Source organism: Amblyomma americanum, chromosome 7, assembly GCF_052857255.1.
Source record: "Amblyomma americanum isolate KBUSLIRL-KWMA chromosome 7, ASM5285725v1, whole genome shotgun sequence".
Taxonomy (NCBI): Eukaryota; Metazoa; Arthropoda; class Arachnida; order Ixodida; family Ixodidae; genus Amblyomma; species Amblyomma americanum.
The window spans coordinates 177181268-177201395 of NC_135503.1; the positions used below are offsets into that span (position 1 = coordinate 177181268).

Below are 20128 nucleotides of genomic sequence, written 5' to 3' on the forward strand. Positions count from 1 at the left end.
AGAAGCACAAAGGCGCCCAAAAAAGGTCTGAGCCCCCTTCTTCGACGCCGGTGGTGGTTCCTTACGTACACCAACTCACGCACAACCTAAAAAAAGTGGCGGGCAGGCACCGTGTGCCTTTGGTGTCCTCAGCACCCAATAAGCTATCTAAGCTATGCCCCCGCATCATGGGGTGTGCCGGCAGGGGCTGCAACAAAAAACATGGTATCGCCTACACCAAATGTGCAATAGGAGTGGTGTACTGCATTCCCCTCTCATGTGGGGCTTCATACGTTGGCCAAACTGGCCGCTGTATTAATGACCGGCTACGGGAGCATGCCAAAAACATAGAAAACAAAGACACTAGTGCTAATATCGTGCGTCACATTGCTTCGTGCACGTGTAGGGCAAGGTTGGAGAAAACCACGGTTCTAAGCAAGAGCGGCAATGATAAGGCTAGGCTCGTTCTAGAGGCTTATTATATCCGAAAGCTGTCCGATCGTTGTGTCAGTGACACGTCTGTACACGTTTATTCATCGGAATGTGCCTTTTTAGATTCTTTTTTTTTATTAACTTGTGCGCATGTCTGATGTGTGGTTTGTGTGATTGTGCGGTTTGTGTGCCTTTTCCACGCGCATGCTCGACAATTCTGTTCCTATATAACTTCTGTACCTCAGCATAAATAAACAGTTGGTAGTAGCGCTCGTGAACCTGTTTTTGTGTTTCCTTACACTGTCCGTCGTCCGGTTTTTTTGCGCTTCCAAGTTTACAACATGCATCACCAACTAGCCCGGCAGCTTGCTCTCCTGATCAACAAGTGAGCACAGTAGGGAACTGGAGGTATCGGAGTTTTGGTGATTAGACCCTTCGCGCGAATGGTTCCAGGTTGTATACTGCGGCTGCCGTGGACTGTTTCCTTTTCCACTCGCTACGGGAGGTGGCTCAATATTTTGGCGCGGTGAAAGAGGAGGAAGCTAAACCACGTCGCCAATGCACAAGTTGAGTTTATGGGGGTTTAACGTCCAAAAGCGACTCAGGCTATGAGGGACGCCGTAGTGAAGGGCTCCGCAAATTTCGACCACTTGGGGTTCTTTTACGTGCACTGACATCGCACAGCACACGGGCCTCTATATTTTCGCCTCCATCGAAATTCGACCGCCGCGGCCGAGATCGAACCCGCGTCTTTCGGGCCGGCAGCCGAGCGCCATAGCCACTGAGCTACGGCGGCGGCTTAAATCAATGCAAAAGTGACTGGTTTTATATTTGTCCGGCGATTGGGGAGCTTTATTCCTCGGCGATGAATTTTGTAGCGATAGCTACATTACGGTAGCCTTTCGAACCTTCGGCGTGGCGGCGCCGCAACCCTGTGGCTGCACTGCCACCCTGTGGCGGCGCTGGCACTCTGTGGCTGCGCTGGCACGCCGTGGCTGCGCCGCCACGCTGTCACACCGTTGGTCAAGAGGTGCGGAGAAGCTGCCGGCGGCGCGGCGCCGTGGCTAATCACATGGTACGTCACGTGGTTTGTCACGTGACCAAGCTCCACTCGGCCAGCTGTAGCTATCGCGTCACAACAGGTTTAACAAAAGCTATACCACCGCCAATTTTTTCTGCGGCAATTTCACCGGATTTTGTTTTTCTCAAGTCGAGCAGTTTCTGCTGAGTTATATTCTGTATTGCTTGAGTTCTGGCACTTGTACACGGTTTTCTTCTTTTGGTAGGCAGTGCAGCGGAAAAACGTCGCCTCATGTTGCTTTCAGCAGTTAGGACAAAGGGCGTTATCACTTCCACATTCATTTCGGTCGTGGCTGCCACCGCAACGAGAGCAGCGCAAGGCAAGTCGGCAAGTGCTAGCCACATGGCCGAAGCGCTGACATTGGTGCATTGCCGTGGTATTTGAATGTACTCGTACTCACGGTACCTTGTATATCCGAGAATCACGTATTGCGGAGCAGATTTTGTCTCAAATACTATGCGGATATTTTGTGAGTTTCCAAGTCGGCGGACGGATTTATTCGGAGGTCTCTGTGGCAGCGCTGAGTAGATGTCTGATTGAGAACGCTCCAGGGGGACACCCTTAATGACACCCACGCCGCAGTTGCTGGGGGAAGGCTCGTAGGCTTGAACTGCAACTCCAGCTATGCTTGTTATTTGCAAGAGGCGTTCAGTTGCGTGCGCTGTACGGGTGTCAAATGCAAGGTTTAGAAGTACTTGAAGAACGCCGTCTGGAACGACAGATTCTAATCCTTGTCTCAGTGTCAGTGGATCGAAGGAGGTAATGCGGTGCGCGGAATCAAGTGGCTTGATGGCAACCGTAAGGTTCTGCTTAGAAATTTCAGGTATGCTAGGAGTATCTGCACTCATAAGCGACGGTGTTGAGCTACGACGGGGCTTTGAAGGCATGTGAATGAATCTCTCAGACCATTCTCCGGACCACGCAGTAGTGTCCACATAGGTGAAAGTAGAAAAATCTGAAGAATCATAAACATCTTCCTGACCTGAAGGCAGTGGCAGATCACGGCTTGAGTTGTAAGCATCAGGGGTGCGTTGTTCATTATCTGGAAATCCTATTCCTGATGCAGCTCGAGCAGAAGAGTGGGTGCAAGACACCAGGTTTGAGGCAGCAGGTATGGCGTGCTGAGTTGAGCCTGGCGGAATCCCAGGTGAACAGTCAGGTGTTGAGCCAGGGTGCGGGCCCGGCGGAGCCGCACCCACCGCAGGAATCATACCAGGATGTAGCAGTGCAGCTTATCTGAACACAAATGTTCAGAACCAATGACAAACCCTTCACAAAGAGTGGCAGAGACAAGCGGGCACAACCCGACAGCTCTCTGACTTCGTCGTTGACGCACATTCTTAAGTAGAATCATTTTCAAATTCGACGCTTTTATGATTACTAAGACGAGGTATACATCTGAGGAAGATGTTCTTCGCTCAAAAGGGTTCCAGAGCTTGTGCTTAATCAGGTGCAAATGGCAATGTGGGGGAGTATTACAGCTTGTTTCAAACAACCTTGCTTGTAGCATGCTATCCGAATCTTCTGCCATGACAACTGATTAGGAAGCATTAACACTACAATGACAAAAAGTGTTTTTGCTGTTATATACCGCCCACTGGACGGTAGACCCGACTGCTCTTTTTCCTTTCAAAGTATACTTCTTAGTTCTGTAAAGGCAGTTTGGCAGCAGTGCGTGCAGTTTTCACAACTCTCATCCAAGTTCTTCCTCCTATAGTTCTTTCTCGTGCAGGTGCGGAGAGCATGCTTTCATCGGCGCGATCCGTTGGCTTCTGCGTAGGTACAAGCTGCGCTCGGAAAGAAGGTGTCTGACAAGATAAAGCGTCGATTGCAACGAGCATCGTACACCGTTATCCCCTGGGATCAGCTGCTGAACGTCGACATTTCCTCGTCTGCGCCGTGTCCTACCAAGCCTCAGACCGCGCCTACATATACGGGCAGCGTTCGCGCGCTCCCCTCAGTTTGGCAGCAGTGCGTGCGCTTCTTACAACGCTCATCCAAGTTCTTTCTCGTACAGGTGCGGAGCGCATACTTTCATCGGCGCGATCCGTTGGCTTCTGCGTGGGTAAGAGCTGCGCTGGGAAAAAGGTGTCTGAAAAGCTAAAGCGTCGATTGCGACGAGAATCGTTGCACCGTTATCCTCTGGGATCAGCTGATGAACGTCGACGTTTCCGCGCCTGCGCCGTGTCCTACCAAGCCACAGACCGCGCCTACATATACGGGCCGCTTGCGCGCGCTCTCCTCAGTTTTGCAGCAGTGCGTGCGCTTTTCACAACGCTCATCCAAGTTCTTTCTCGTACAGGGGAGGAACGTTCTCCTCATTTTTTACTATCTTCCTTTTGTTGCGCGCACTGCTGCCACAGAACAGTCCTAATGTTTTCAATCAGTTATTTTCCATGTCAAACGTGAAGGAGCTTAGCAGGACGCTTGAGGATTTTAAATGGGAAATCCGTGCTGAAGTTCAGTTCTTCAGAGTGTAGAATATTGTAGTTAATCTTGTGACAGTGTTAACACGCTCTCCGCACAGATAAAGGCTCTACGTGAGGAACATGCCGCAACGCTCACCTGCAACCAAGAACTCGCTGCAGAAAATGAAACTGCACACGCGAATAACAGAATTAGAACAGTAGTCACAGGCCAATAATCTTGAAATTAAGGGTGTGCCTGATAGCGGAGATGTTCTTGACACTGCAGAAGATTTGTGAAATCGTAGGGGAGCCGGCAACTCGGGAAGATGTTGACACTTGGCATAGAGTACCAACCGACAAGTCTTATGGAAAGAGCACTGTCGTACCCTTCGTACGACGTGACAAGCGAAATGATATATTGGCTTAAGCCAGGAAGGTACGTTCTTCCACTCGCGAAATTGTTTCGAAATTGATGCTTCTATATTTGTCAGTGAACATCTGACTAGGCAGGTAAAACAGCTTTTGGGAGCCGCAGTAGCACAGAAACGAAAGACAGGATGGAAATTTGTTTGGACACTAGGCGGAAAAATTTGTGCTAAAAAGACAGAATCATTACACATGGTAAAAATCATTTGCAAAGAAGGTTTGAACAAAATGCAATAGTAGAACTTTCAATAGTTTTCCAAACTCAGTTTGGCACTAACATCGATATGGCTACAACAACAGAGTGTAAATACTATGCACTTGACAATTTCAAGAAAGAATTGAAAGTACCGTCTCACTACTTCAAGGCTCTTCACTGAAATGTCCTTGCAACGCCGGGCCCTTGCAACATTTGCTCACCCGCCAAAAGTTTTCCTCAGAAATGTTGACGACTATTTCTGCACGATGCAAAAAGACGATTTGCCCGATTTCTCATCACATTTGAAGTCCATAGAGGACGCCATTGAGTTCACCACCGAGGTCGAGGCGAACGGTGCATTGCCATTTCTAGACGTCTTAGTAAAACGCGATAGTGGCAAACTATAATTCAGCGTTTTTAGGGAACCCACCCACACGTTATCTCACTTTATATCCGCCCCTCCCCCCGGTCTCGCAAAAGAGATCGGTTGCTGCCACCTTATTCAAAAGTAGCCAACGCATTTGCAGTTCTCTCGAAGACAGGGAAAGATTTTTGATATGGTGCGGCAATAACTTTCACGCAATGACTAATTACATATTTCGTGGCATCGGTCGAAAAACAACCTTGTCGACAAGAACGTGAAACTGCTGTGTCTTCTTCCCTGAAACATGCCGTTGTTCCCTACACCCCTGGAATCAGGCGTTGGCACGCATTCTGCGCACCTTCAATGTTGGCATTGCCCACGTTCCGACCAGAAAACCGCGACATGCTTTGGTGAACGTAAAGGACGTTCTTCCAGAAGAATAATATCCCGGCGTGGTTTACACCATTCCCTACTTCGACTGCGACTGCGTCTACATTGGCGAAACTGGTAACTTCTAAAGGCGCCTAAAAGATCACAAAAACGACGTTAAAAACAGGACAGGGGATATCAGTGCTATCACCGAACACTGCTTATCGAAACAGCACGTTATCGACTGGGACAAGGCAGAAGTTCTTGTGGCGGAAAAGAGGAAATTCTCTCGCCTTCGCCTGTATTCTTTGATTATACAAACGACCGGTCACATCTTGAACCGAAACTGCGGCATTCTGACAACTGCTTATGCTCGCTTCCTGCGCCCCCTTTTCAAGCACACATAAGCTCGCACACCCGCTTGTCGTTTTTTACTGTGAACAAGGCTCCCGTACGGGAGTCGAAACATCTTTTGTGTGTTCTTTTCGTTGTGTCGGTCGGCGTATTCAATGTCACGGTTTATGATTCACCCCGACCAGACAAGTTTTCGTTCAACTCTTGATTTCATTAACCTTCTACGAGCGTACGGGCAACCAATCGTTACAAGCATCCATCAGTACGTGCCCTTAACAACTCGTGTGGCATCGTTCAATGGCCACCTTCAGTTCAATCTCACGTGCAAGTCTCTAGCCCTTATTCCTCGTTCGCTTCGCCTGATTCGTCCTGTCTGCACAAGCTTCGGACGCAGTGTTATCGCCAAAGCTGAACGTTTTCTTCTTCAAGCAAGGATACTTGAGTGCAAAGAGAAGCTGAAAGCCCTAGAAAATGAAGCTTTTTTCGCTCGATGTCGACTGCAGTCGCTCTACCCGGATCAGTTTGCCAGCATTCAACTGCATGCCAATCATAAAGCTGCAATGTATTCCCGTTCCGCTTAAGTCTCGCACAAAAACAAGTTTCAACGGCTCCTGCCATCCCTGTCAACTACTTACAAAGCTGCACCTGCAACGGTTGTCAACAACGTTCTGTCCTATTTCCGCAACAACGCTGAACTTTCCGTTTTAAACCTTGGCCTCAACTCCAACTGTGGACCCGCCCTGGACGCTAAAAAGCGGCTTTGTGCTTCGGAGATCGCTGTTAATCAAGTGGATGCGGCACGTCGAGATGAAGCAAAGGCTCGTGCTGTCAGTGTACTCTTCAAGTACCACCCGGGGCGATTCCTGCCCCCTCTAACTACGGAACAGCGCCAAGCTGTTAAGAGCCTTCGCAACAATAAGGAATTAGTCATACTTCCCGCCGACAAAGGCAACACCACTGTCCTTTTGGACCGGAAAGACTATGTGAGCCGGATGCAGAACCTTCTTGAAGATGACACCACCTGCTGCCGTCTGGACAGAGACCCAACCGCTAAGGTGCAGCGCGATTTACAGAAAATTCTCACCAACGTCTACAGTTTTGTCCCTCTTACCCACAATCCAATTTACCTCAAACTCATTTGCACCAATTCTTCGGCCCCCGTCCTCTACGGCCTTCCCAAAGTGCACAAGACAGGTATGCCGATGTGTCTGATCGTGGACTGCAGCCGTTCCCCTCTCCACAGCTTATCTGGTTACCTTCATCGCATCATCTCACCTCTTGTGGGTTGCGGCTCGACACACGTACGAAATTCTGCTCAGTTCATCGAGAAGGTAAGCGACATATCACCGGACGACAACGAGCTGCTAGTGTCGTTGGACGTCAAGTCGCTTTTCACGTGCGTTTCTGTTGACCTTGCCGTACAAGCCTGCTCTTCTGCTCTCGAGTCTGACAGATCCTTGCTTGAAAGAAACCCTATTGACGTTCCTGACCTCTGTAGACTCCTACAGTTCTGCCTCAGCAGCACGTATTTTGTACTCCAAGGCCTGTTTTACCGTCAACTTCATGGCAATCCTATGGGTGCCTCTCTCTCTCCATTACCGTCGCGAACCTCACCCTGGAGTCTGTCGTATCCCGGCCCCTTGCAACATTTGCTCACCCGCCAATAGGTTTCATCACACATCTTGACGGCTGTTTCTGCATGATTCAAAAAGACGCTTTGCCTGCCTTTTCATCACATTTGAACTCCATAGAGGAAGCCATTGAGTTCACCACCGAAGTCGACACGAACGGTGCATTGCCCTTTCTAGACGTCTTGGTAAAACGCGATGGTGGCAAACTATCATTCAACGTTTTTATGAAATGTACGCACAAGGGACGTTATCTCAGCTTTAGATCCGCCCACCTAGCCTCACACAAGAGATAGGTTGCTGCCACCTTATTAAAAAGGACCCCACGCATTTGCATTTCTCCCGAAGACTTAGGCACAGGACTTTGATATTGTGCGGCAATACCCTACGAAATGGCTACCGAACATCTTTCGTGGCATCGGTAGAAAATCAGCTTTGTCGACCATAACTTGAAACTGCTGTCTTCTTGTCTTCTTCCCTGAAACGTGCCACTGTTTCCTACACCCCTGGAATCAGCAAGGCGTTGGCACGCATTCTGCGCACCTTCAATGTTGACATTGCCCACGTTCCGACCAGAAAACCGCGACATGCTCCGATCAACGCGAAGGACGTCCTGGAAAAAGAAAAATATCCCGGCGTGGTTTACAGCATTCCCTACTCCGACTGCGACTGCGTCTACATTGTCGAAACTGGTAACTTCGAAAGGCGCCAAAAAGATCACAATGACGACGTTAAAAACAGGAAAGTTGATTCCAGTGCTATCGCCGAACACTGCATATCGAAACAGCAAGTTATCGACTCGGGCAAGGCACAAGTTCTTGCTGCAGAAAAGAGGAAATTCCCTCGTCTTCGCCTGGAATCTGAATATACAAACGACCGGTCACACCTTGAACCTAAACTGCGGCATTCTGAGAACTGCTTACGCACGCTCTCGGCGCCCCCTTTTCAAGCATACATAAGCTCGCGCACCCGCTTCTCATTTTTTTTACTCTGAACAGGGCTCCCATATGGGAGCCGAAACGTGTTTTGTGTGTTCTTTTCTTTGTTGTGGTCGGCGTCTTCCATGTCATGTTTTATGATTCACCCCGACCAGACGAGTTTTCAACGAACTCTTGATTTCATCTTTTCAGGAAGTGTAAACATGGCATTTGTTATGTGTATAACCTTCATGTTCATATTCTGTTTTGACATCTGCTCTGTGTATACTTCTTTGGGAAGTGGAAGCACTGCATTTGCTCTAGGTATAAGCTTCATGTTCTTATTCATTTTGATTGTGCTGTGAAGGCCACTGCGTCATGCTGCCTGTAGACGCCCTGGGCACAGTCAAGCTGTCTGTGACAGTTTTTTGCCTGGGGACGCCCAACTTGTAGGTTGGAAATATAGTGGATTTGGATTGTAGATCGAATTGAACGTCACTATCGGTGACGATTGTAATATAAATCTACTTGAGAAATCTTCCACCTGCAAACTCCTTTAGATTCTTTTCACTGCGCTAATGTGACAACAGAACCTACACGCATCACCTGCAGTTCTGAAAGTTTTCTTTATTTGTTCATCGCAAATGCGGCTACAGATTGTGCATAGCTTTCTTGGGATGGCGTTGCGCACACGAAAAGACGTACACAGGAAAGAGCAGAAGATAAAAGATAGAGCGCTAACTATCAATTGAATTTATTGCTTTCACAATAGGATATATATGCAGAATTCACACGTGCAAAAGTAGGGGGAGAGGGAAGAAAGAGAAGGGGATGACAAGTCAATCCTGCTTAGGTTAGCAAAAGCAACAGAGAAAATTATTTTCCCTATCATACAAGGTGACCGCGGTATCGCTATCGCCTTTTTCTTTCAAGTGATGAACTTCAGAAGCATTCCACATAAAAAAAGGCGATAATGTTGTTAGCGATACTTCGGTCACCTAATATCATAGGGAAAAAAAATTTTCTCCGTTGCTTTTGCTAACCTATGCAGGCCTGACTTGACATCTACTTCATTCTCTACCTCCTCCTCCTTCTTTTGCACGTGGTAATAGTGCTTATATATGCTATTGAGAAAGCAATAAATTCAGTTTTCTATCTCTCTCACCTTCTGCTATTTCCTGTGTACGTAACGCCATCCCAAGAAAACTATGCACCAACTCGCCCAACGATAAGTTCTTCTACATTAGATTGTGCAATATCAACTTTCGTTGACGAAAATATAAATGTCCATTTACCCATTTATTTCAACCGCAAATAAAAGAACACTTCAAAATTGTACCAATTGCCCAACGTCTTTCATTATTCGCGATATTATCTCAAGAGCTCAATTACTTTCCCACTCAGATTGAAGACACAGACGAGTGTGCTGGAATGATCCGAAAAAAAGACGACTTGTATTTCCGTTTCGTAAAAACCAGAAATCCCACTGACTTCTCTGCCTTCAAGAAATATAGGGATTATACAACAAAGTTCCTGAGGGAATAAAAAAGTAGACTATTTTGAAAATCTTTTCAATCAGGCATCAGACCACTGCGACTGCCTCCCTATGAAGTGAGATCAACGATCTACTGAAACTAGCTACTAAGCAAATGAACGTTTGTCGATCGTGATAAATGAAAATCAGTGTTGCGGAGCAGGCAGATGAATTCAATAAATATCTTACTACTATTGTAAATTGCGACCAGAAAGAAAATGCCGTAAGGTGTTCGGGGACACCGAACATAAAACACTGCATTTTCATGCCATATCTGGAAGTTATTTTTAACCAAATGCTTCAGCTGCTTAATACAGTAATAACTATACCAGAGTTGTGGCATTCATTCAGTAAATTTGACATACGATACTGCAAACTGATATTTCATCATTCGTGCGTCAACCGGGTCTGCCTGGTTGTTGGCCTAGCATGCTACTCCAGGTGAGGGCGAAAGAAGAGAAGATTATAGAATAGGAGTGTGAAAAAGAGGAAAAGGGAAAAAGAAAGGGTGAATGGTGAAATCAAACGCACTTCACTTCATCACTTCATTTTGTAAAAAGCATAACATATTGCCAAAGCACCAGTTTGGCTTTCCCCAAAACAACCACGGAATTAGCTCTTCTGACAGCGAAACAGCTCCTCAACGGATTCGCACACAGAGAATCAAGGTTAGGTGTGTATAATGACTTTTTAAAAGCTTTCAGCAGAACAAATCTAATACTCTGCCTCCTAAAATAGAACACTATGGTTTTCGTGGCATTCCTCTAGCACTCCTAAGGTTCATATTCATTTGAGAAACGGTTTATACCGCAAAATACCTTTTGTAAGCTACGCCGGTGATCCTAGCTTTTTCATTCAGTGCAACGATAACAGCAAACTCGAGAAATTAGGGAATGGTGTCGTGATCAAATTGTTTGAATGGAGCAGAATTAATTGTTTAGAAAGAAATAACAACACAACAAAAGTTGTTTTATTTTCACCATCACAAAAATATACTAAGCGTGTTATTAACCTCCACATAGGCTCTGACAGAATAAAAACAGCAAATCAAGAAAAACTCTGGGGGTGATATTCTACGAAAACTTGATGTGAGATATGCACGTAGAGCATGTCATGAAACCCTTGGCTAAGACTTGTGGGATACTTTGCAGTTTTGGAGAGGTACTTCCAACCAAGACAAACCACTCGCCTTTAATGCTATTTTTCTCCTGATATCAATATAATCTAGTCTGGGGTGCCACTTAGAGGACAAACTTTCATAAGCTCTTCCTTCTAGAATATAAAGCGATTCGTGATATAAGACGTGTGGCTTATGACGCTCACGCAGAGTTATTTCCCCGTCTCAATGCCCTTCCAATCACACATGCGCACGAGTTAAATGCTTTTTTAAAATATAAATATTCCTCAAGTAAAATCCTGCCTTTTTTCGCTTATGCACTTTGTCGGGCCCACCAGAATTTATTTTGCGATATCAGTATAAGAGATGTATGGTAGATGTATGGTTGGTTTCATGTTAACGCACGAATCATGAAACAAAAGTTTGCAGTATCGTATGCCCACTTTACTCCAAGAAGTCCACAACTATAATATAGATATTATTACTGTGTAAAGCAGCAGGAAGCATTTGGTTAATAATAATTTCAAGATATGGCATGAAAACTATAAAAACTGTAAATTCGTACTCACGATATTCTAGCAGATCTGTAACAACAGCGTTGTATTTTCTGCAGCGCGTGCGATACGCCTCTTATTTATTTGACTGTGCAAATGATTTAATGAGTTTCTTATATCTGTCCACCAACATGTGTCGACTTTGTCCGGGTGGCTGGGAGGCGTGGCTTATTTCTTGGCCTAGTGGTGGGGCACTAATGGCGCTCCTTGTGCGCTGACACTGTCTGGAATGAGTTGAACCTTCATCCTCACCTCTCATTACCTTCTGGCGGTGCCGGGATGGCTCCGCCTTGCTGCTGGAGAGGGCAGGCCTCTCACTCTGGGTTGCATGGGCGGGAAACGTACATTCGATGTTTTACATGTTTTTAAAAGTGTACGTCATCAGCGATTACTCTCATACGTATTAATTCCTTTGATCTCTGAGGGCACTAGTTTTTTCCAATCTCTATCACTTTCTATTCTTTATTCTTTGTATTGCATTGCATTGTATGTTTTAATCCTTGTCGCTTTCTTTTGTATAACATTGTTGTCACTGCACGTTCATTGCAATAATATTGTTTCATTTACAGATTTAGTTTTAGTGTAGGCATAACCGATCCGTTCCCAGGAAACAGGGGCACCTTGTCAAGGTGCTGCTGTAGCAGCTCTTCGTTCTTACTCTTGCATTCCTTTCTGTAATGAAAGAGTTGCTAAATAAATTGAACTGAATTCAATTCCTTCTAAGCAACCTATGCTGCCGTAAAAACAGTGTCTGGGGTGTGGATTCCTGAAATCTGCATTGCACTACATTTCAAAAGGGAGATCACGTAGCCCGTATCAATCTTCATTTCATGAGTCTGTGCGGGCAGCAACAAATGCATCTTTTGCTCCCTAGGAAGCAGTAAGAAATGTTTAAAAAAAAACAATTTTTACTAAGACCGAAAATTGGATCGGGTTTTCTTCAAGGGTCTCATTGAAGAACTGGCAGCGACAATTATCTGGCTGGCCTGCAGGCAACGCTATCAAGCGCTGTAAAAACTATTTGTTTCTTGCCACCCCTGATGTCAACATACCACTCTCTTCGTAGGTTCTGCCGAATCGATAGACCCACCGTAAGTATTATGCCGTCCTTTATAAGGCTCTTTCCGCGTTAACTTTGGCGCTGCTGTTTGACTGCAGCTCCTAATGCGTCTTCGTGCGCAGCATGTCTCTTATTTCGGAAGCATTATATGACTCAATGGACTGAAAATGTGTGTGGTGTTGTCCACGCCTATATCTGCGCTCAAACATGCCCGCAGTGGCCTCGTTTCGGTGGAGGCAAAGCGCAAAGAGGAACCTGTGAGCTGTGCGATGTCAACAAGTGTCAAAGATCCCCAGGTGGCTGAAAATATTCTCGAGCCGCACGCTACTCCAAATCTCTTCCTTTATTCTTTCACTCCCACCTTTAACCTTTCCTTACGGCACGGTTCGGGTGTTTGCCGAGATATGTGACACTGTTCTTGCGCAATATACATTCCTCAAAACACATTTTTTTTTCACTCCAGACGGTGCCAAAACCCTTGCTACCACTACTTCATTGGGTGAAGGATATAAAAATGAAATGTCTCAAATGAAATTTATCTCATCAAAGTGGGTACCGAAGCCAGGCCGGCGCGAACAGATCACCTTGGCTTGCCAGTTCATTATAGCACTGCACCATCATGCCATCACAACAGCCGGCGCACTAAACGGCCAGTCTCAGGAGCTATGTTTGGGTACCGTCATTTTCATCAACTTCCCTTCGGGCCGCGGCAACAGATTAGCTTGGCTGGCCTTTTCATTATAGCTCTGCACCATCATGCCAGCACAAAAGCCGGCGCATTAAACTGCCAGTCTCTGGCGCTATTTTTCTGTACCGTCATTTTCATCCACTTCCACTCGGGCCGCGCGTACAGATTAGATTGGCTGGCCTTTTCATTATAGCACTGCACAATCATGCCAGCACAACAGCCGGCGCACTAAAGTGCCACTCTCTGGCGCTATTTTTGTGTACTGTCATTTTCATCAACTTCCATTCGGGCCGCGCGTACAGATTAGCTTGTCTGGCCTTTTCATTATACAACTGCACCATCGTGCCCTCACAACAGCCGGCAAACTTAACTGCCAGGCTCTGGAGCTATGTTTGGGTACCGTCATTTTCATCAACTTCCATTCCGGCCGCGCGAACAGATTAGTTTGGCTGGCGTTTTTATTAAACAACTGCGCCATCATGCCATCACAACCGCGGGCGAACTTAACTGCCAGTCTCTGGCGCTATGTTTGAGTGCCATCATTTTTATAAACTTCCATTCAGGCCGGGCGAACAGATTAGCTTGGCTGGACTGTTCATTATACAACTGCAGCATCATGTCATCACAACATTCGGCAAACTTAACTGCCAGTCTCTGGAGCTATGTTTGGGTACTGTCATTTCCATCAACTTCCTTTCGCGCCACGCCAGCAGATTAGCTTGGCTGGCCTGTTCAATATTGCACTGCAGCATCATGCCATCACAACAGCCGGCGCATTAAACTGCCAGTCTCTGGAACTAAGTTTGGGTACCGTAATTTTCATCCACTTCAATTAGGGCGACGCGAACAGATCAGCTTGGCTGGCTTTTTCATTTTAGCACTGCACCATCAGGCCAGGACAGCAGACGGCGCAATAAACTGCGCCTCTGGCGCAATTTTGAGTACCGTCATTTTCATCAACTTCCATTCGGGCCGCGCGAACAGATTAGCTTGGCTGGCCTCTTAGTTATAGCACAGCAGCATCATGCTATCACAACAGCCGGCGCACTAAACGGCCAGTCTCTGGAGCTATGTTTGGGTACCGTCATTTCCATCAACTTCCATTCAGGCCGCGCGAACAGATTAGCTTGGCTGGCCTTTTCATTATACAACTACACCTTCATGCCATCACAACAGCCGGCGAACTTAAATGCCAGTCTCTGGCGCTATTTTTGGATACCGTCATTTTCATCCACTTCCTTTGGGGTGGCGCGAACAGATTAGCTTGGCTGGCCTTTTAGATATAGCACTGCACCATCATACCATCACAACAGCCGGCGCACTAAACGGCCAGTCTCTGGAGCTATGTTTGGGTACCGTCAATTTCATCAACTTCCAATCGGGCCGCGGGAACAGATTAGCTTGGCTGGCATTTTCATTATAGCATTGCACCATCATGCCAGCACAGCAGCCGGCGCACTAAACTGCCAGTCTCTGGCGCTATTTTTGTGTACCGTCATTTTCATGAACTTCCATTCGGGCCGCGGGAATAGATTAGCTTGGCTGGCCTTTTCATTATAGCACTGCACAATCATACCAGCACAACAGCCGGCGCACTAAACTGCCAGTCTCTGGCGCTATTTTTCTGTACCGTCATTTTCATCCGCTTCCATTCGGGCCGCGCGTACAGATTAGCTTGTCTGGCCTTTTCATTATACAGCTGCACCATCATGCCCTCACAACAGCCGGCGAACTTAACTGCCAGGCTCTGGAGAAATGATTGGGTACCGTCATTTTCATCAACTTCCATTCCGGCCGCGCGAACAGATTAGCTTGGCTGGCGTTTTTATTATACAACTGCACCATCATGCCATCACAACCGCGGGCAAACTTAACTGCCAGTCTCTGGCGCTATGTTTGAGTACCATCATTTTCATCAACTTCCATTCGGGCCGCGCGAACAGATTAGCTTGGCTGGACTGTTCATTATACAACTGCACCATCACGCCATCACAACATTCTGCGAACTTAACTGCAAGTCTCTGGAGCTTTGTTTGGGTACCGTCATTTCCATACAGTTCCTTTCGGGCCACGCCAACAGATTAGCTTGGCTGGCCTTTTCTTTATAGCACTGCGCCATCATGCCATCACAACAGCCGCTGCACTAAACTGCCAGTCTCTGGAGCTATGTTTGGGTACCGTCATTTTCATCAACTTCCATTCGGGCCGCGGCAACAGATTAGCTTGGCTGGCCTTTTCATTATAGCTCTGCACCATCATGCCAGCACAAAAGCCGGCGCATTAAACTGCCAGTCTCTGGCGCTATTTTTCTGTACCGTCATTTTCATCCACTTCCATTCGGGCCGCGCGTACAGATTAGATTGGCTGGCCTTTTCATTATAGCACTGCACAATCATGCCAGCACAACAGCCGGCGCACTAAAGTGCCACTCTCTGGCGCTATTTTTGTGTACTGTCATTTTCATCAACTTCCATTCGGGCCGCGCGTACAGATTAACTTGTCTGGCCTTTTCATTATACAACTGCACCATCATGCCCTCACAACAGCCGGCAAACTTAACTGCCAGGCTCTGGAGCTATGTTTGGGTACCGTCATTTTCATCAACTTCCATTCCGGCCGCGCGAACAGATTAGTTTGGCTGGCGTTTTTATTAAACAACTGCACCCTCATGCCATCACAACCGCGGGCGAACTTAACTGCCAGTCTCTGGCGCGATGTTTGAGTGCCATCATTTTCATAAACTTCCATTCAGGCCGGGCGAACAGATTAGCTTGGCTGGACTGTTCATTATACAACTGCACCATCATGTCATCACAACATTCGGCAAACTTAACTGCCAGTCTCTGGAGCTATGTTTGGGTACTGTCATTTCCATCAACTTCCTTTCCGGCCACGCCAGCAGATTAGCTTGGCTGCCCTGTTCAATATTGCACTGCAGCATCATGCCATCACAACAGCCGGCGCATTAAACTGCCAGTCTCTGGAACTAAGTTTGGGTACCGTAAATTTCATCCACTTCAATTAGGGCGACGCGAACAGATCAGCTTGGCTGGCTTTTTCATTTTAGCACTGCACCATCATGCCAGGACAGCAGACGGCGCAACAAACTGCGTCTCTGGCGCAATGTTGAGTACCGTCATTTTCATCAACTTCCATTCGGGCCGCGCGAACAGATTAGCTTGGCTGGCCTCTTAGTTATAGCACTGCAGCATCATGCTATCACAACAGCCGGCGCACTAAACGGCCAGTCTCTGGAGCTATGTTTGGGTACCGTCATTTCCATCAACTTCCATTCAGGCCGCGCGAACAGATTAGCTTGGCTGGCCTTTTCATTATACAACTACACCATCATGCCATCACAACAGCCAGCGAACTTAAATGCCAGTGTCTGGCGCTATTTTTGGATACCGTCGTTTTCATCCACTTCCATTCGGGCGGCGCGAACAGATTAGCTTGGCTGGCCTTTTAGATGTAGCACTGCACCATCATGCCATCACAACAGCCGGCGCACTAAACGGCCAGTCTCTGGAGCTATGTTTGGGTACCGTCAATTTCATCAACTTCCAATCTGGCCGCGGGAACAGATTAGCTTGGCTGGCATTTTCATTATAGCATTGCACCATCATGCCAGCACAGCAGCCGGCGCACTAAACTGCCAGTCTCTGGCGCTATTTTTGTGTGCCGTCATTTTCATGAACTTCCATTCGGGCCGCGGGAATAGATTAGCTTGGCTGGCCTTTTCATTATAGCACTGCATCATCATGCCAGCACAACAGCCGGCGCACTAAACTGCCAGTCTCTGGCGCTATTTTTCTGTACCGTCATTTTCATCCACTTCCATTCGGGCCGCGCGTACAGATTAGATTGTCTGGCCTTTTCATTATACAACTGCCCCATCATGCCCTCACAACAGCCGGCGAACTTAACTGCCAGGCTCTGGAGAAATGTTTGGGTATCGTCATTTTCATCAACTTCCATTCCGGCCGCGCGAACAGATTAGCTTGGCTGGCGTTTTTATTATACAACTGCACCATCATGCCATCACAACCGCGGGCGAACTTAACTGCCAGTCTCTGGCGCTATGTTTGAGTACCATCATTTTCATCAACTTCTATTCGGGCCACGCGAACAGATTAGCTTGGCTGGACTGTTCATTATACAACTGCACCATCATGCCATCACAACATTCGGCGAACTTAACTGCAAGTCTCTGGAGCTATGTTTGGGTACCGTCATTTCCATACACTTCCTTTCGGGCCACGCCAACAGATTAGCTTGGCTGGCCTTTTCGTTATAGCACTGCACCATCATGCCATCACAACAGCCGGTGCACTAAACTGCCAGTCTCTGGCGCTATTTTTGAGTACCGTCATTTTCATCAACTTCCATTCGGGCCGCGCGCACAGATTATCTTTGGTGGCCTTTTCATTATACAACTTAACCATCATGCCATCACAACAGTCGGTGAACTTAACTGCCAGTCTCTGGCGATTTGTTTGGGTACCGTCATTTTCATCCGCTTCCATTCTGGCCGCGCGAACAGATTAGCTTGGCTGGCCTTTTCGTCATAGGACAGCACCATCATGCCATCAGAACCGCCGGAACACTAAACTGCCAGTCTCTGGTGTTTTGTTTGGGCACCGTCATTTTCATCAACTTCCATTCGGGCCGCGCGAACAGATTAACTTGGCTGGCCTTTTCGTTATAGCACTGCTATATCCTGCTATCACAACAGCCGGTGCACTAAACTGCCAGTCTCTAGAGCTATGTTTGTGTACCGTCATTTTCATCAACTTTCATTCGGGCGGTGCGAAAAGGTTAGCTTGGCTGGCATTTTCGTTATAGCACTGCACCTTCATGCCATCACAACAGCCGGCGCTCTAAACTGCCAGTCTCTGGAGCTATGTTTAGATACCGTCATTTTCATCAATTTCTATCAGGGCGGCGCGAAAAGATTACCTTGGCTGGCCTTTTCTTTATAGCACTGCACCATCATGCCATCACAGCAGCCGGTGCACAAACTGCTAGTCTCTGGCGCTATTTTTGAGTACCGTCATTTTCATCAACTTTGTGACGTTCCTTGTGTGTGCTACGAGGGTCCGCGTTCGACAGCGCGGCGTAGACGGAGCCCCCAGTGGCGGCAAAAGCACTCAAAGGAAAGCAATTCAGCTGGAAGAGAGGAGATCGGCGACAGCCGGTCTCGTTTTGGAAGCAGCCAGCACACATGTTTCTACTGTATATTTCTGCAAGCAACTTGAGTGGGATTGCTTTCGGGCCTGCCGCCATGGACCGCACGCAGAAGACCCAGGTGACAGCTGCGTCCAATTACCGAGCCATACTCATTGAGAGTGAACGACCAAAACGAAGTGGTTTAAGCACAACCGGACCCCCTTTCCATAGTGTCGGCACGTGTCGAACGCCGCCGCCGCCGCCGCGGGGAGACGGGGGAGACGGGCGTTATCTTCCCCAATTTCCGTGACCGTGCTGGGGACAAAGGGCCTCGTTTCGGCGATCCTGGCCCCGTGACAAGACGGCGGGCATCACCAACACTCCCGAGAACATCTTCGGACAAGGGACCGCTTTCCCGGCCTTTTAATGACCTCGCGTTCCGGCCTTGAGTGGCGAGTGTCATTTGATGGAGAACGGAGGTCGGTGACCAGCGGGAACCGTCAGCGGACCAGAGACCGTCTACCACAGCCGACGCTACCTCGACGGCAACCTTCTTTCCCTCGGACTCAACACGTGACGGGGGCGAGACCATAAGTGCGGAGAGTACGGAAGAAAGAACGCTCAGGACGACATCGTTCGCCAAGGGGACCTTCAGCGCCGAAGCCCGACGGCGTGCAGCTTCTGCCAGCAACCGTTCGAGCTCAACTCCGAAGCCCCCCATCGTCCCCATGAAGTCGTCGGCACGTAAGCTCGGACACCCCAGCCTCTCATGTATAATCATAATCATGTATAATTATTGAATATATCTGTTCGTTTAAACTGAGCCATTCGGGGTCTCTTTGCCTCTCCGTCCCGTGTGGACCTGCGCATTATGGGGGGTCTTCACAATGGTGTCAGAAGTGGGGTCTCAAAAGCAAATGTCCTCTGAATGCTGCGACATTCATGACTTCAAAATTGTAATCAAAAGAGAATCACGGGACTGATTGTGGGACTTTTACCCCCATTTGAGAGGCTTGAGGAACCGGAGGGCTTGAGCGAAAAAAAATGTCTGTATCTGAGGGAGCTCCCACTCCACAGCCGTCGCTCGGAGCAAGCATGCTGGCATTAGGAAGCGTCATTCTGACGTTTACGGGAGATAAGACAGGTGTTCCAATCTGCGATTTCTTTTCCATGCTAGAAGAGATTGGGAAAATAAGGGGATGTTCCGACGTTCAAATTCTGGGAATGGCCAGGTGTAAGATGGCAGGAGCTGCTCATGATTTTGCATGGCGAGACGAAAAAGTAAAATACACAAAATCATTTGCGGAATTTAAGAAGCTCGCGTTTGAGCATTTCGACACTGAACCACGTCACGTGCGGGTACAGAGGTTCCGTACAGAGGTTCCGTGCGGGTACAGATTGTAGGAGAGGACGTGCGAATGTTTGCGTCGCGGCTTCAGCGCCTAGCACGCGATACGTTAAGCAGGGAGGATGAAGGATACCAGCTAAAGAAGAAATACGCGGAGGATCTACTTAATGAGGAAATGACCGCTTTGTTCGTGGCTGGTCTGCAAGACCCCGTGCGCCGGTTCGTGCTCTCGCGCAAGCCGAGCAATTTCGACCAAGCCGTGGCGGCCGCATTGGATGAGGAACGAAATGAGGCGTTAACGACAGCCGCAGCGATAGTACGCGTCATAGAGAGAGCGGTGCTCAACTCCGAGGTTGCTATCTTGACAGAGCGGTTAGATCGCTTAGAACAGCTGCTATCTCAGCAGGTGGAACGCCAGGTTGAAGCGCGCGCTTAACAGCGCCCATTCGCTGGAAACCGGAGACCGCCACAAAGCTACAGGCGCGGTATGCGAGATTTTGAAGA

General features: G+C 47.8%; 1 protein-coding gene across 1 annotated transcript in view; it reads left to right on the forward strand.

Moving 5' to 3' along the window:
* Nucleotides 1–20128, forward strand: part of LOC144096771 (chitinase-3-like protein 1) — a 1054958-nt gene that overhangs the window by 55108 nt on the left and 979722 nt on the right. The window contains exon 2 of the mRNA XM_077629650.1: nucleotides 12426–12450. Coding sequence (XP_077485776.1) covers nucleotides 12426–12450 — 25 coding nt within the window. The remainder of the gene's footprint in view (nucleotides 1–12425; nucleotides 12451–20128) is intronic.